This window comes from Coregonus clupeaformis, unplaced genomic scaffold (genome assembly GCF_020615455.1).
Source record: "Coregonus clupeaformis isolate EN_2021a unplaced genomic scaffold, ASM2061545v1 scaf2232, whole genome shotgun sequence".
Classification (NCBI taxonomy): domain Eukaryota; kingdom Metazoa; phylum Chordata; class Actinopteri; order Salmoniformes; family Salmonidae; genus Coregonus; species Coregonus clupeaformis.
Genome location: NW_025535686.1, coordinates 22129 through 37266, shown reverse-complemented (window position 1 = coordinate 37266; position 15138 = coordinate 22129). Strand labels below are relative to the sequence as shown.

The window sequence follows — 15138 nt, the reverse complement described above, 5'->3', positions numbered from 1 at the left end:
AAGCAATGGGCAAAAACTGTAAAATGGCACTGACCATAGCTCAAATAAACCTAAATATAGAGATGTTTTTATGTTAAATACACATGTTTAGTATTAGTGGATTGAATACATCTCTTTGCTTTGATTTACTTCCTAAAATGTTTCCATTCCCCTTTAAGGGCCCTTCAACAACATGAGACCTGACTGATGTGTCCCAATGTTAGTTTTACTGCTAGGTAAACACACACACACACACTCACACTTGGTAGGTGGCTCAAAGTGCAGGTTGGGGTGCATTGACCGATAGTTTGGGTCCCACACACACACCACAACACACACACACACACACACACACACACACACACACACACACACACACACACACACACACACACACACACACACACACACACACACACACACACACACACACACACACACACACACACACACACACACACACACACACACACACACACACACACACACGGTAGGTGGCTCAAAGTGCAGGTTGGGGTGCATTGACCGATAGTTTGGGTCCCACACACACTAAGGGACTCGGTAGCTAACGCACTCTGGATTTCCATCCCCTAATATCTGTGGAATAGGGTGTGATGAAGGAGGCTGCGGAGCTGGGGTCCGTCCAGGGGTCTGTTGTCATAACTACAGAATATCATGACGACTTCAACAACACAGACACCAGCGACAACCTAGCCTTCTGGACCAAAGGTGTGTGTTGTGTGTGTAGTGTGTATGGTGTGTGATGTGTGTGTGGTTGTGTGTGTGGTGTGTATGGTGTGTATGGTGTGTGTGTAGTGTGTATGGTGTGTATGGTGTGTGTGTGGTGTGTATGGTGTGTGTGTGTGTATGTATATGGTGTGTATGGTTGTGTGTGTGGTGTGTGTGTGTTTGTGTATGGTGTGTGTGTGTGTGGTTGTGTGTGGTTGTGTGTGTAGTGTGTATGGTGTGTGTGTGTTTGTGTATGGTGTGTGTATGGTTGTGTGTGTGTGTTTGTGTATGGTGTGTGTATGGTGGTGTGTGAGAAGATCCAGTGCTTTAGACCAGTGCTTCCCAAACCTCTCCTTGGGGACACCAGACATTTCACAATTTAGATTTAGCCCTGAACTAGCTCACCTGATTAACCTATGCTAGAGTCTCTGAGGAGAGGACATTTTTGAGAACCAATGGGTTAGAGTCCCCAAGAGAGGAGAGGTTTGCGAACCACTGGGTTAGGGGCCCCAGGAGAGGAGAGGATTGAGAACCAGTAGGATAGAGTCCCTGAGAGAGGAGAGGTTTGAGAACCACTGGATTAGAGTCCCTGAGGAGAGGATAGGTTTCAGAACCACTGGGTTAGAGTCCCCAGGAGAGGAGAGGTATGAGAACCACTGGGTTAGAGTCGCCAGGAGAGGAGAGGTTTGAGAACCACTGGGTTCGAGGCACCAGGAGAGGAGAGATTTGATAGCCACTTGGTTAGATTTCCTGATGAGAGGTTTGAGAACGACTGGATTAAAGTCCCTGAGGAAAGGAGATGTTTGAGAACCACTGGGTTAGAGTTAATGAGGAGAGGAGAGTTTTGAGAACCACAGGCTTAGAGTCCCCAGTAGAGGAGAGGTTTGAGAACCACTGTGTTAGAGTCTCCGAGGAGAGGAGAGGTTTGACAACCATTGGTTTAGAGTCCCCAGGACAGGAGATGTTTGATAACCACTGGATTAGTGTACCCAGGAGAGGAGTGGCTTGAGAACCGCTTGGTTAGAGTCCCAAGGATGGGAGATGTTTGAGAACAACTAGGTTAGAATTCCTGCGCAGATGAGAGGTTTGAGAACCACTGGGTTAGAGTTCCTTGGAGACGAGTGGTTTGAGAGCCACTGGGTTAAAGTCCCGAGGATAGGAGATGTTTGAGAACAACTGGCTTAGAGTCCCTGAGGAGAGGAAAGGTTTGACAACCACTTGGTTAGAGTCCCCAGGAGAGGAGAGGTTTGAGAACCACTGGGTTAGAGTCCCTGAGGTGAGGAGAGGTTTGAGTACCACTGGGTTAGGGGCCCCAGAAGAGGAGTGGTTTGAGAACCACCGGGTTAAAGTCCTGAGGATAGGAGATGTTTGAGAACCACTGGGTTAGAGTCCCCAGGATAGGAGATGTTTGACAACCACTGGGTTAGAGTTCCTTGGAGACGAGTGGTTTGAGAACCACTGGGTTAAAGTCCCGAGGATAGGAGATGTTTGACAACCACTGGGTTAGAGTTCCTTGGAGACGAGTGGTTTGAGAACCACTGGGTTAAAGTCCAGAGGATAGGAGATGTTTGAGAACAACTGGGTTAGGGTCCCTGAGGAGAGGAAAGGTTTGACAACCACTTGGTTAGAGTCCCCAGGAGAGGAGAGGTTTGAGAACCACTGGGTTAGATTCCCTGAAGAGAGGAGAGGTTTGAGAACCACAGGATTAGAGTCCGTGAGGATAGGAGATGTTTAAAAATCATGAGGTTAGAGTCCCCAGGATAGAAGATGTTTGAGAACCACTGGGTTAGAGTCCCTGAGGAGATGAGAGGTTTGATAACCACGGGGTTAGAGTCCCCATTATAGGAGATTTTTGAGAACCACTAAGTTAGAATTCCCAGGAGAGGAGTGGTTTGAGAACCACTGGGTTAGAGTCATTGAGGAGGAGAGAGGTTTGAGAACCATTGGGTTAGAGTCCCAGGGTCAGGAGTGGTTTGGGAGCTACTGGGTTAGAGTCCCCATGTGAGGGGAGGTTTGAGAGCCAGTGGGTTAGAATCCCCAGATGAGGGGAGGTTTGATAACCTCTGGGCTAGAGTCCCTGAGGTGAGGAGAGTTTTGAGACCAACTGGGTTAGAGTCCCCAGAAGAGCAGAGGTTTGAGAATAGCTGGGTTAGAGTCCCCAGGTGATGAGAGTTTTGAGAATCATTGGGTAAGGTTCCCAAGGTCAGGTGAGGTTTGAGAACCACTGGGTTAGAGTGCCCAGGAGAGGAGAGGTTTGAGAAACATTGGGTTAGAGTCCCCAAGAGAGGAGAGGTTTGAGAACAAATGGGTTAGAGTCCTTGAGGTTTGAAGAGGTTTGAGAACCACTGGGTTAGTGTCCCCAGGAGAGAAGAGATTTGAGAACCACTTGTTTAGGGTCCCCAGGAGAGAAGAGATTTGAAAACCACTGGGTTAGGGTCCCCAGGAGAGAAGAGATTTGAAAACCACTGGGTTAGGGTCCCCAGGAGAGAAGAGATTTGAGAACCACTGGGTTAGGGTCCCCAGGAGAGAAGAGATTTGAGAACCACTGGGTTAGGGTCCCCAGGACAGGAGAGTTTTGAGAACCACTGGGTTAGGGTCCCCAGGACAGGAGAGTTTTGAGAACCACTTGGTTAGAGTCCTTGAGGTTTGAGAATCAATGGGTTAGAGTCCATGAGGTTTGAGAACCAATAGGTTAGAGTCCTTGAGGTTTGAGAACCAATGGGTTAGAGTCCTTGAGGTTTGAGAACCAATGGTTTAGAGTCCCCAGGAGAGGAGAGGTATGAGAACCACTGAGTTAGAGCATGGTGTAACAACAGGTCACACACAGTTAGTGAATTGTGCTGTCTGTACGGATAACTTACTAAACGAAGTGTGTGTGTGTGTGTGTGTGTGTGTTTGTGTAGAGCCGGAGCCGGAGCCCAGGTTAGGCCTAGTGCCCCGATCAGGCAGAGGGAGATGGATGTGGGCGGGACCTGTTCTGTCTGCTTTCTTCCTATTGGCTCTGATCATCTTTGTCTCCGTCAACAGTGAGTACACACGCTCACACACTCACACGCACACACGCTCACACGCTCACACGCTCACACGCTCACACGCTCACACGCTCACACGCTCACACGCTCACACGCTCACACGCACACACGCTCACCGCTCACACGCACACACGCTCACACGCTCACACGCTCACACGCTCACACGCCTCACACGCTCACACGCTCACACGCTCACACGCTCACACGCTCACACGCTCACACGCACATACGCTCACACGCTCACACGCTCACACGCTCACACGCACACACGCTCACACGCTCACACGCTCACACGCACACACGCTCACACGCACACACGTACACACGCTCACACGCTCACACGCTCACCCTATTTGGAGTAACCCATGCTCTCCTGCGTGTGTAGATGTGAAGACAGACAGCAGGTTCTCATCAGTAGAAAAGACTGTTGCCAACCTGAGTTCTGCTGTTCAGACGGTCATCACAGCTCTACAACACAGCAAGGCCTCAGGTACACACATACCACACACACACCACGTACACATTCCACGCACACACACACACACCACTCACACACACACACGCACACCTACACACACACACACCATACACTCACACGAACACACACATACACACATTGTATCTCTCTATGTCTCCAGAGGCGGACTTGCAGAAGGAGATCGGAAGGCAGAAGTTCACCATGGAAATGACTGAACAAAAGCTGGACTCAGGTCCGTCTGCTAATCATTCCCCCTTCAAACTGAACTATCACAACATTGGTTCCACATTAACAATATGCACAATGATACAGTACATCATATGACATTTATTTGTACTATCTGTGTGTGCGTGTGTGTTACAGTGTCTGAGTTGGTGAAGGGGTTGGATCAGTTGGAGTCTCTTCGTTCTGCTGTAGCCGGCATTAAGTGTTCCTTAGACAGAGTCCTGCACAATGGTACGCACACGAACACACACACACACACACACACACACACACACACAACAACAATCAAATGACACACTATGATGACAGACTGTATAAGTTACCATGAATTAAAACAATATGAACACTATCAAGAGTCCAAACACTGAACCCTGAGGAATATCTAATTGAAGAGGACTGGTTGGATCTATGTACAGTTGAAGTCGGAAGTTTACATACACTTAGGCTGGAGTCTTTAAAACTCGTTTTTCTACCACTCCACAAATTTCTTGTTAACAAACTCGTTTTGGCAAGTTGGTTAGGACATCTACTTTGTGCATGACACAAGTCATTTTTCCAACAATTGTTTACAGACATTATTTCACATATAATTCACTTGAATTCAAGATGGCGTAGCAGTGCGGTCGTGTTCTTTGTTGTGTGTCCGTGTAAATAGCAGTTTTCTTTTCTTTTTTTTTTCTTTTCGTATTTATTTCCCTATCACACTATTCATCCTTCTACAAAATATACTTTCCTGCAACCCGCCTCACTCAATGTGGAACGGATTCTATTATTGACTTACCTTTTATCTAGAATCTCCAGTTGAAACTAGCTAGCCAGCTAACTAGCTACTTGCTATTAGCCACCGTTAGCGGTTTTCACCCAGAACATCGGATTTTCTGCCGGAATAACTGAATCACTGGACATTAACACCGGATCGCAACTAGCTAGAAGCAACTGGATGGATGTTGCTGTTGGCTAATCACCACTGCCCCCGAAGCAAGCACCAGTTAGCCTCGAGCCAGGCCCATATCCCGGCTATCTACTTCTCTGTCTACCGGACAGGAGTAGCCAGCTAACTAGCTACTTGCTATTAGCCACCGTTAGCGGTTTTTTCACCATTGTCCGTGGCCTGCACTACCTACCAGCCAGCTCTAGCCTGGACTATTATCGACCAGTCTGCACTGTCTGCACAGCGCCGCTTATCGACCCAGAACATATCGGGTTTTTCTGCCGGGAATCACTGAATCACTGGACCTTTAATACTGGATCATCTGAACTAGCTAGCTGCAACCAAATGGATGTAGTTGTTGGCTAATCAGCCCTGAGCTAGCCTCGAGCCAGGCCCATCTCCCGGCTATCTACCTCTCTGTCAACCGGACGGGACCTCCTAGTGTTGACATGGAGCCCCGCCGATCCAACACGACTGGTCTGCCGACGAAATCGTCTGATGTGGTTTCAACAGGCTTCCCGTTATGGCGTTGACCATGAAGGTCCATCTGCTAGCCCCGGCCCGCTAGCACACACAAGCGTGGGGCCTCTTGCTCGCCAGTGCTGTAGAAGCCTCCGAACTACCTCCGAACTCTCCTATTGCTGTTCACCGGACCTTATGATAACTCAGCTATACAGCTGATGCCTGCTGGACTGTTCCTTTATACGGTACCGCATCCTGTTCATGTTTAGCCTCAGCCCAAACTTTTTCGCCATTACCAGCCGTTGTCTTAGCTCTCTCGAATAACACCTGTGATAGCTTTATGCCTCTCTCCCATGTCAATAGGCCTTGCTTATTGCTGTTTCGGTTATTTCTTATTGTACTATTTCACTGTAGATCCCCCAGCCCAGCTCAACCTGCCTTAGATAGCTCCTTTGTCCCACCCCCTATACACGCAGAGACCGACTCAATTGGTGCCTCCAGTGATACCATCTCTTTCATTGTTACCCAACGCTTAGGTTTACCTCCACTGTATTCATATCCTTCCATATCCTTGTCTGTACATAATGCCCTGAATCTATTCTACAACGCCCGGAAATCTGCCCCTTTTTTTCTCTGTACCCAACGCACTAGAAGACCAATACTTAAAGCCTTTAGCTGTATCCTTATTCTACTCCTCCTCTGTTCCTCTGGTGATGTAGAGGTTAACCCAGGCCCTGTAGCCCCCAGTATCACTCCTACTCCCCAGGCATTTTCATTTGTTGAATTCTGTAACCGTAAAAGCCTTGGTTTCTTGCACGTTAACATCTGAAGCCTCCTCCCTAAGTTTGAGTTATTCACTGCGTTAGCACACTCCACCAACCCTGATGTTCTAGCAGTGTCTGAATCCTGGTTTAGGAAGGCCACCAACAATTCAGAAATGTCCATCCCCAACTACAACAATTTCCGTCTCGATAGAACCACCAAAGGGGGTGGGGTTGCAATCTACTGTAGAGATAGCCTGCAGAGCTCTATCATACTATCCAGGTCTGTGCCCAAACAGTTTGAGCTTCTACTTCTAAAAATCCACCTTTCCAGAAATAAGTCTCTCACTGTTGCCGCTTGCTACAGACCCCCTTCAGCCCCGAGCTGTGCCCTGGACACCATATGTGAACTGATTGCCCCCCATCTATCCTCAGAGCTTGTACTGCTTGGTGACCTAAACTGGGATATGCTTAACACCCCGGCCAACCTACAATCTAAACTAGATGCCCTCAATCTCACACAAATTATCAACGAACCTACCAAGTACAACCCTAAATCTGTAAACATGGGCACCCTCATAGATATCATCCTGAAAAATGTACCCTCTAAATACACCTCCGCTGTCTTCAACCAGGATCTCAGCGATCACTGCCTCATTGCCTGCGTCCGTAACGGGTCCGCGGTCAAACAACCACCCCTCATCACTGTCAAACTCTCCCTAAAACACTTTAGCGAGCAGGCCTTTCTAATTGACCTGGCCCAGGTATCCTGGATGGATATTGACCTCATTCCGTCAGTAGAGGATGCCTGGTTGTTCTTTAAAAGTGCTTTCCTCTCAATCTTAAATAAGCATGCCCCATTCACAAAATTCAGAACTAAGAACAGATATAGCCCCTGGTTCTCCTCAGACTTGACTGCCCTTGACCAGCACAAAAACATCCTGTGGTGTACTGCATTAGCATCGAACAGCCCCCACGATATGCAACTTTTCAGGGAAGTCAGGAACCAATATACACAATCAGTTAGGAAAGCAAAGGCTAGCTTTTTCAAACAGAAATTTGCATCCTGTTGCACTAACTCCCAAAAGTTTTGGGACACTGTAAAGTCCATGGAAAATAATAGCACCTCCTCCCAACTGCCCACTGCACTGAGGCTAGGAAACACTGTCACCACCGATTAATCAACAATAATCGAGAATTTCAACAAGCATTTTGCTACGGCTGGCCATGCTTTCCACCTGGCTATCACTACCCCGGCCACCAACTCTTCACCCTACACTGCAACTTGCCCATGCCCCCCGCCACACAAATTCAGACAGCTGATATTCTGAAAGGGTTAAAAAATCTGGACCCCTACAAATCCGCTGGGCTAGACAATCTGGACCCTTTCTTTCTAAAATTAGCTGCCGAAATGGTCAAAACCCCTATTACTAGCCTGTTCAACCTCTCTTTCATAACGTCCCCGAGATCCCCAGAGATTGAAAGCTGCCGCGGTCATCCCCCTCTTCAAAGGGGGTGACATTCTAGATCCAAACTGTTACAGACCTATATCCATCCTGCCCTGCCTTTCGAATGTATTTGAAAGCCAAGTTAACAAACAGATCACCGACCATTTCGAATCCGTACCTTCTCCGCTATGCAATCCGGTTTCCGAGCTGGTCATGGGTGCACCTCTGCCACGCTCATGGTCCTAAACGATATTATAACCGCGATCGATAAAAGACAGTACTGCGCAGCAGTCTTCATCGACCTGGCCAAGGCTTTCGACTCTGTCAACCACCGCATTCTTATTCGCAGACTAAATAGCCTTGGTTTCTCTAATGACTGCCTCGCCTGGTTCACCAACTACTTCTCAGATAGAGTTCAATGTGTAAAATCGGAGGGCCTGTTGTCTGGACCTCTGGCTGTCTCTATGGGGTGCCACAGGGTTCAATTCTCGGGATGAATCTATTCTCTGTGTATATCAATGATGTCGCTCTTGCTGCTGGTGACACTCAGATCCACCTCTATGCGGACGACACCATTTTGTATACATCTGGCCCTTCATTGGACACTGTGTTAACGAACCTTCAAACGAGCTTCAATGCCATACAACACTCCTTCCGTAGCCTCCAACTGCTCTTAAACACTAGTAAAACTAAATGCATGCTCTTCAACCTAACGTTGCTTGCACCCGCCCACCCGACTAGAATCACTACTCTCTGTCGGGTCTGACCTAGAATATGTGGTACCTAGGTGTCTGGTTAGACTGTAAACTCTCCTTCCAGACTTACATTAAGCATCTCCAATCCAAAGTTAGATCTAGAATCAGCTTCCTATTTCAGCAACAAAGCCTCCTTCACTCATGCTGCCAAACATGCCCTCGTAAAACTGACTATCCTACTGATCCTTGACTTCGCGATGTCATTTACAAAATAGCCTCCAACACTCTACTCAGCACATTTGGATGTAGTCTATCACAGTGCCATCCATTTTGTCACCAAAGCCCCATATACTACCCACCACTGTGACCTGTACGCTCTTGTTGGCTGGTCCTCACTACATATTCGGTCCGCCAAACCCACTGGCTCCAGGCCATCTATAAATCACTGCTAGGCAAATCCCCGTCTTATCTTAGCTCACTGGTCACCATAGCAACACCCACCCGTAGTCTGCGCTCCAGACCTCAGAAAAATAATTGTAGACCTCCACAAGTCTGGTTCATCCTTGGGAGCAATTTCCAAATGCCTGAAGGTACCACGTTCATCTGTACAAACAATAGTACACAAGTATAAACACCATGGGACCACGCAGCTGTCATACCGCTCAGGAAGGAGACATGTTCTGTCTCCTAGAGATGAACGTACTTTGGTGCGAAAAGTGCAAATCAATGCCTGAACAACAGCAAAGGACCTTGTGAAGATGCTGAAGGAAACAGGTACAAATGTATCTATATCCACAGTAAAACGTGTCCTATATCGACATAACCTGAAAGGCCACTCAGCAAGGAAGAAGCCACTGCTCCAAAACTACCATAAAAAGCCAGACTACGGTTTGCAACTGCACATGGGGACAAAGATCGTACTTTATGGTCTGGTCTGGTCTGATGAAACAAAAATAGAACTGTTTGGCCATAATGACCATCGTTATGTTTGGAGGAATAAGGGGGGACTTGGAAGCCGAAGAACACCATCCCAACCGTGAAGCACGGGGGTGGCAGCATCATGCTGTGGGGGTGCTTTGCTGCAGGAGGGACTGGTGCACTTCACAAAATAGATGGCATCATGAGGAAGGAAAATTATGTGGATATATTGAAGCAACATCTCAAGACATCAGTCAGGAAGTTAAAGCTTGGTCGCAAATGGGTCTTCCAAATGGACAATGACCCCAAGCATACTTCCAAAATTGTGGCAAAATGGCTTAAGGACAACAAAGCCAAGGTATTGGAGTGGCCATCACAAAGCCTTGACCTCAATCCAATAGAACATTTGTGGGCAGAACTGAAAAAGCGTGTGCGAGCAAGGAGGCCTACAAACCTGACTCAGTTACACAACCTCTGTCAGGAGGAATGGGTCAAAATTCACCCAACTTATTGTGGGAAGCTTGCGGAAGGCTACCTGAAAAGTTTGACTCAAGTTAAACAATTTAAAGGCAATGCTACCAAAAACTAATTGAGTGTATGTAAACTTCTGACCCACTGGGAATGTGATGAAAGAAATAAAAGCTGAAATAAATAATTCTCTCTACTATTATTCTGACATTTCACATTCTTAAAATAAAGTGGTGATCCTAACTGACCTAAGACAGGGAATATTTACTAGGATTATATGTCAGGAATTGTGAAAAACTGAGTTTAAATGAATTTGGCTAATTTGGTAAACTTCTAACTTCAACTGTATGTATGTGGTGTGTCAATGTAAATGTGGGTCAATGTGAATGTGTGTCTATGTGAATGTGTGTCTATGTGAATGTGTGTCAATGTGAATGTGTGTCAATGTGAATGTGTGTCAATGTGAATGTGTGTCGTTGTGAATGTGTGTCGTTGTGAATGTGTGTCGTTGTGAATGTGTGTCGTTGTGAATGTGTGTCTATGAATGTGTGTCTATGAATGTGTTTATATGTGTGTCTATGAATGTGTGTCTATGTGAATGTGTGTCTATGTGAATGTGTGTCGTTGTGAATGTGTGTCGTTGTGAATTTGTGTCGTTGTGAATGTGTGTCGTTGTGAATGTGTGTCTATGAATGTGTGTCTATGAATGTGTGTCTATGTGAATGTGGGTCAATGTGAATGTGTGTTGTTGTGAATGTGTGTCGTTGTGAATGTGTGTCGTTGTGAATGTGTGTCGTTGTGAATGTGTCTATGTGAATGTGTGTCTATGAATGTGTGTCTATGTGAATGTGTGTCTATGAATGTGTGTCAATGTGAATGTGTGTCGTTGTGAATGTGTGTCGTTGTGAATGTGTGTCGTTGTGAATGTGTGTCGTTGTGAATGTGTGTCGTTGTGAATGTGTGTCGTTGTGAGAATATGTGTCTATGTGAATGTGTGTCGTTGTGAATGTGTGTCGTTGTGAATGTGTGTCGTTGTGAGAATGTGTGTCTATATGAATGTGTGTCTATGTGAATGTGTGTCTATGTGAATGTGTGTCGTTGTGAATGTGTGGCTATGTGAATGTGTGTCTATGTGAATGTGTGTCGATGTGAATGTGTGTCGATGTGAATGTGTGTCGTTGTGAATGTGTGTCTATGAATGTGTGTCGTTGTGAATGTGTGTCGTTGTGAATGTGTGTCTATGAATGTGTGTCTATGTGAATGTGTGTCGTTGTGAATGTGTGTCGTTGTGAATGTGTGTAGACACAGTGTCAAGGTGCTGTCCACTAGGCTGGGTTGTTTCTGGTTCCTCGTCCTGCTACTTCTTCTCATCTGACGGGTTGCCATGGAACCAGGCTAGAGACTACTGCTCCAACTACAACGCCAAGCTGGCTGTACTGAAGACTCAACAGGACTGGGTAAGACACACACACACGTAGGCATGAACACACACAACATATGCACACATGTCCTAACTCTGTGTATGTGTGACACCAGGACTTTGTAACAGGCAGTACCAAGCCGCTGTTCTACTGGGTTGGACTGTCAGATGAGAGGACAGGACACTGGGAGTGGGTGGATGGAACACCTTACATCATGGACCGCAGGTACCAACACCACTGTGGGTTCTGATAACTTGTGTGTGTTCTGATAACATGTGTGTGTTCTGATAACATGTGTGTGTTCTGATAACATGTGTGTTCTGATAACATGTGTGTGTTCTGATAACATGTGTGTGTTCTGATAACATGTGTGTGTGTGTGTTCTGATAACATGTGTGTGTTCTGATAACATCTGTGTGTTCTGATAACATGTGTGTGTTCTGATAACATGTGTGTGTTCTGATAACATGTGTGTTCTGATAACATGTGTGTGTGTGTGTTCTGATAACATGTGTGTGTTCTGATAACATCTGTGTGTTCTGATAACATGTGTGTGTTCTGATAACATGTGTGTTCTGATAACATGTGTGTGTGTGTTCTGATAACATGTGTGTGTTCTGATAACATCTGTGTGTTCTGATAACATATGTGTGTTCTGATAACATGTGTGTGTTCTGATAACATGTGTGTGTGTGTGTTCTGATAACATGTGTGTGTTCTGATAACATGTGCGTGTTCTGATAACATGTGTGTGTGTGTGTGTTCTCGATAACATGTGTGTGTTCTCGATAACATCTGTGTGTTCTGATAACATGTGTGTGTTCTGATAACATGTGTGTTCTGATAACACACACACATCCGTCCCACCCAGACCATGTGTGTGTGTTCTGATAACATGTGTGTGTGTTCTGATAACATGTGTGTTCTGATAACATGTGTGTGTGTTCTGATAACATGTGTGTGTTCTGATAACATGTGTATTCTGATAACATGTGTGTGTGTGTGTGTTCTGATGACGTGTGTGTGTTCTGATAACATGTGTGTGTGTTCTGATAACATGTGTGTTCTGATAACATGTGTGTGTGTGTGTGTTCTGATAACATGTGTGTGTGTTCTGATAACATGTGTGTGTTCTGATAACATGTGTGTGTGTTGTGATAACATGTGTGTGTTCTGATAACATGTGTGTTCTGATAACATGTGTGTGTGTTCTGATAACACGTGTTTTCTGATCACATGTGTGTATGTTCTGATAACATGTGTGTTCTGATAACATGTGTGTGTGTTCTGATAACATGAGTGTGTATTCTGATAACGTGTGTTCTGATAACATGTGTGTGTATTCTGATAACATGTGTGTGTGTTCTGATAACATGTATGTTCTGATAACATGTGTGTTTATTCTGATAACATGTGTGTATGTTCTGATAACATGTGTGTTCTGATAACATGTGTGTGTGTTCTGATAACATGAGTGTGTGTTCTGATAACATGAGTGTGTGTTCTGATAACATGTGTGTGTGTTCTGATAACATGTGTTTGTGTTCTGATAACATGTGTCTGTTCTGATAACATGTGTATGTGTTGTGATAACATGTGTGTGTTGTGATAACGTGTGTGTTCTGATAACATGTGTGTGTTCTGATAACATGTGTGTGTGTTTGATAACTCTTCATGGTGTGTTTTGTACCCATAAGTGTCCATGTATCTGTGATCTTGAAATGTTTGAATCCTTCTTAACTGAAATGTGATTTGTGGTAAGGTGTGTGTGTCTGTGCCTGTGTTTGTTCTGACCATTTGTGTATGTGTATATGGTGTGTATGTGTGTGTGTGTGTGTGTGTGTGTATGGTGTGAATGTGTGTGTGTGTGTGTGTATGCATGTTGTGTGTGTTTAGCCAGTGGAAGCCGGGCCAGCCTGATAACTGGGAAGGTCATGGTCTGGGTGGGACGGAGGACTGTGCTATGATACACGCCAACGGACAGCTGAACGATGATCACTGTTCCCGTAGTTACCGCTACGTCTGTCAGGGACACACACTGATACACACATAGCTCACACACTGATACACACACACTGCTACACACACACACTGATACATTCACACTGATACACACACACTGATACACACACACACACTGCTACACACACACACTGATACATTCACACTGATACACACACACTGATACACACACACTGATACACACACACACACTGATACACACACACACTGATACACACACACATTGATACACACACAAACACACTGATACACACACACACTGATACACACATAACTCACACACTGATACACACACACACACTGATACACACACACACACACTGATACACACACACACTGATACACACACACACTAATACACACACAATGATACACACACAATGATACACACACACAATGATACACACACACAATGATACACACACACACACACACACTGATACACACACTGATACATACACACTCACACACTGATACACACACTGATACACACACACAATGATACACACACACACAATGATACACACACACAATGATACACACACTGATACACACACACTGATACACACTGATACACACACAATGATACACACTGATACACACACACACACACTGATACACACTGATACACACACAATGATACACACTGATACACACACACACTGATACACACACTGATACACACACACACTGCTACACACACACACTGATTCATTCACACTGATACACACACACTGATACACACACACTGATACACACACACACACTGATACACACACACATTGATACACACAAACACACTGATACACACACACACTGATACACACATAACTCACACACTGATACACACACACACACTGATACACACACACACTGATACACACACACACTGATACACACACACACTAATACACACACAATGATACACACACACAATGATACACACACACACACACACACACTGATACACACACTGATACATACACACTCACACACTGATACACACACTGATACACACACAATGATACACACACACAATGATACACACACACAATGATACACACACTGATACACACACACTGATACACACTGATACACACACAATGATACACACTGATACACACACACACACACTGATACACACTGATACACACACAATGATACACACTGATACACACACACACTGATACACACACTGATACACACTGATACACACACACACACTGATACACACACTGATACACACACTGATACACACACTGATACACACTGATACACACACTGATACACACACTGATACACACTGATACACACTGATACACACTGATACACACACTGATACACACTGATACACACACACACTGATACACACTGATACACACACACAATGGTACACACACTGATACACACACAATGATACACACACACACACACTGATACACACTGATACACACTGATACACACTGATACACACTGATACACACTGACACACACTGACACACACTGACACACACTGATACACACTGACACACACTGATACACACTGATACACACTGATACACACTGACA

General features: G+C 45.4%; 1 protein-coding gene across 2 annotated transcripts; it reads left to right on the top strand.

Annotated features, from left to right (window-relative positions):
- Positions 1-515: 515 nt before the first annotated feature.
- On the top strand, positions 516-13634 carry LOC121561347 (asialoglycoprotein receptor 1-like). 2 transcript variants are annotated; one of them, XM_045219291.1, is made up of 8 exons: positions 516-708; positions 3612-3734; positions 4126-4230; positions 4379-4450; positions 4582-4674; positions 11429-11583; positions 11663-11772; positions 13444-13634. In XM_045219291.1, the coding sequence occupies exons 1-8, from the start codon at positions 594-596 to the stop codon at positions 13598-13600; spliced, it is 930 nt and encodes a 309-aa protein (XP_045075226.1). In that variant the 5' UTR covers positions 516-593; the 3' UTR covers positions 13601-13634. The 2 variants fall into 2 exon arrangements, with proteins under 2 accessions (XP_045075226.1, XP_045075227.1); XM_045219292.1 differs by having other exon boundaries at positions 517-708; positions 3618-3734.
- Positions 13635-15138: the final 1504 nt, after the last annotated feature.

Coding starts and splice junctions, on each gene's coding strand:
- LOC121561347 (XM_045219291.1), top strand. CDS start 594: ATGAAGGAGGCTGCGGAGCTGGGGTCCGTCCAGGGGTCTGTTGTCATA. Junction 11,584..11,662: donor TGAAGACTCAACAGGACTGG/GTAAGACACACA, acceptor GTGTGACACCAG/GACTTTGTAACAGGCAGTAC. Junction 11,773..13,443: donor CCTTACATCATGGACCGCAG/GTACCAACACCA, acceptor GTGTGTGTTTAG/CCAGTGGAAGCCGGGCCAGC.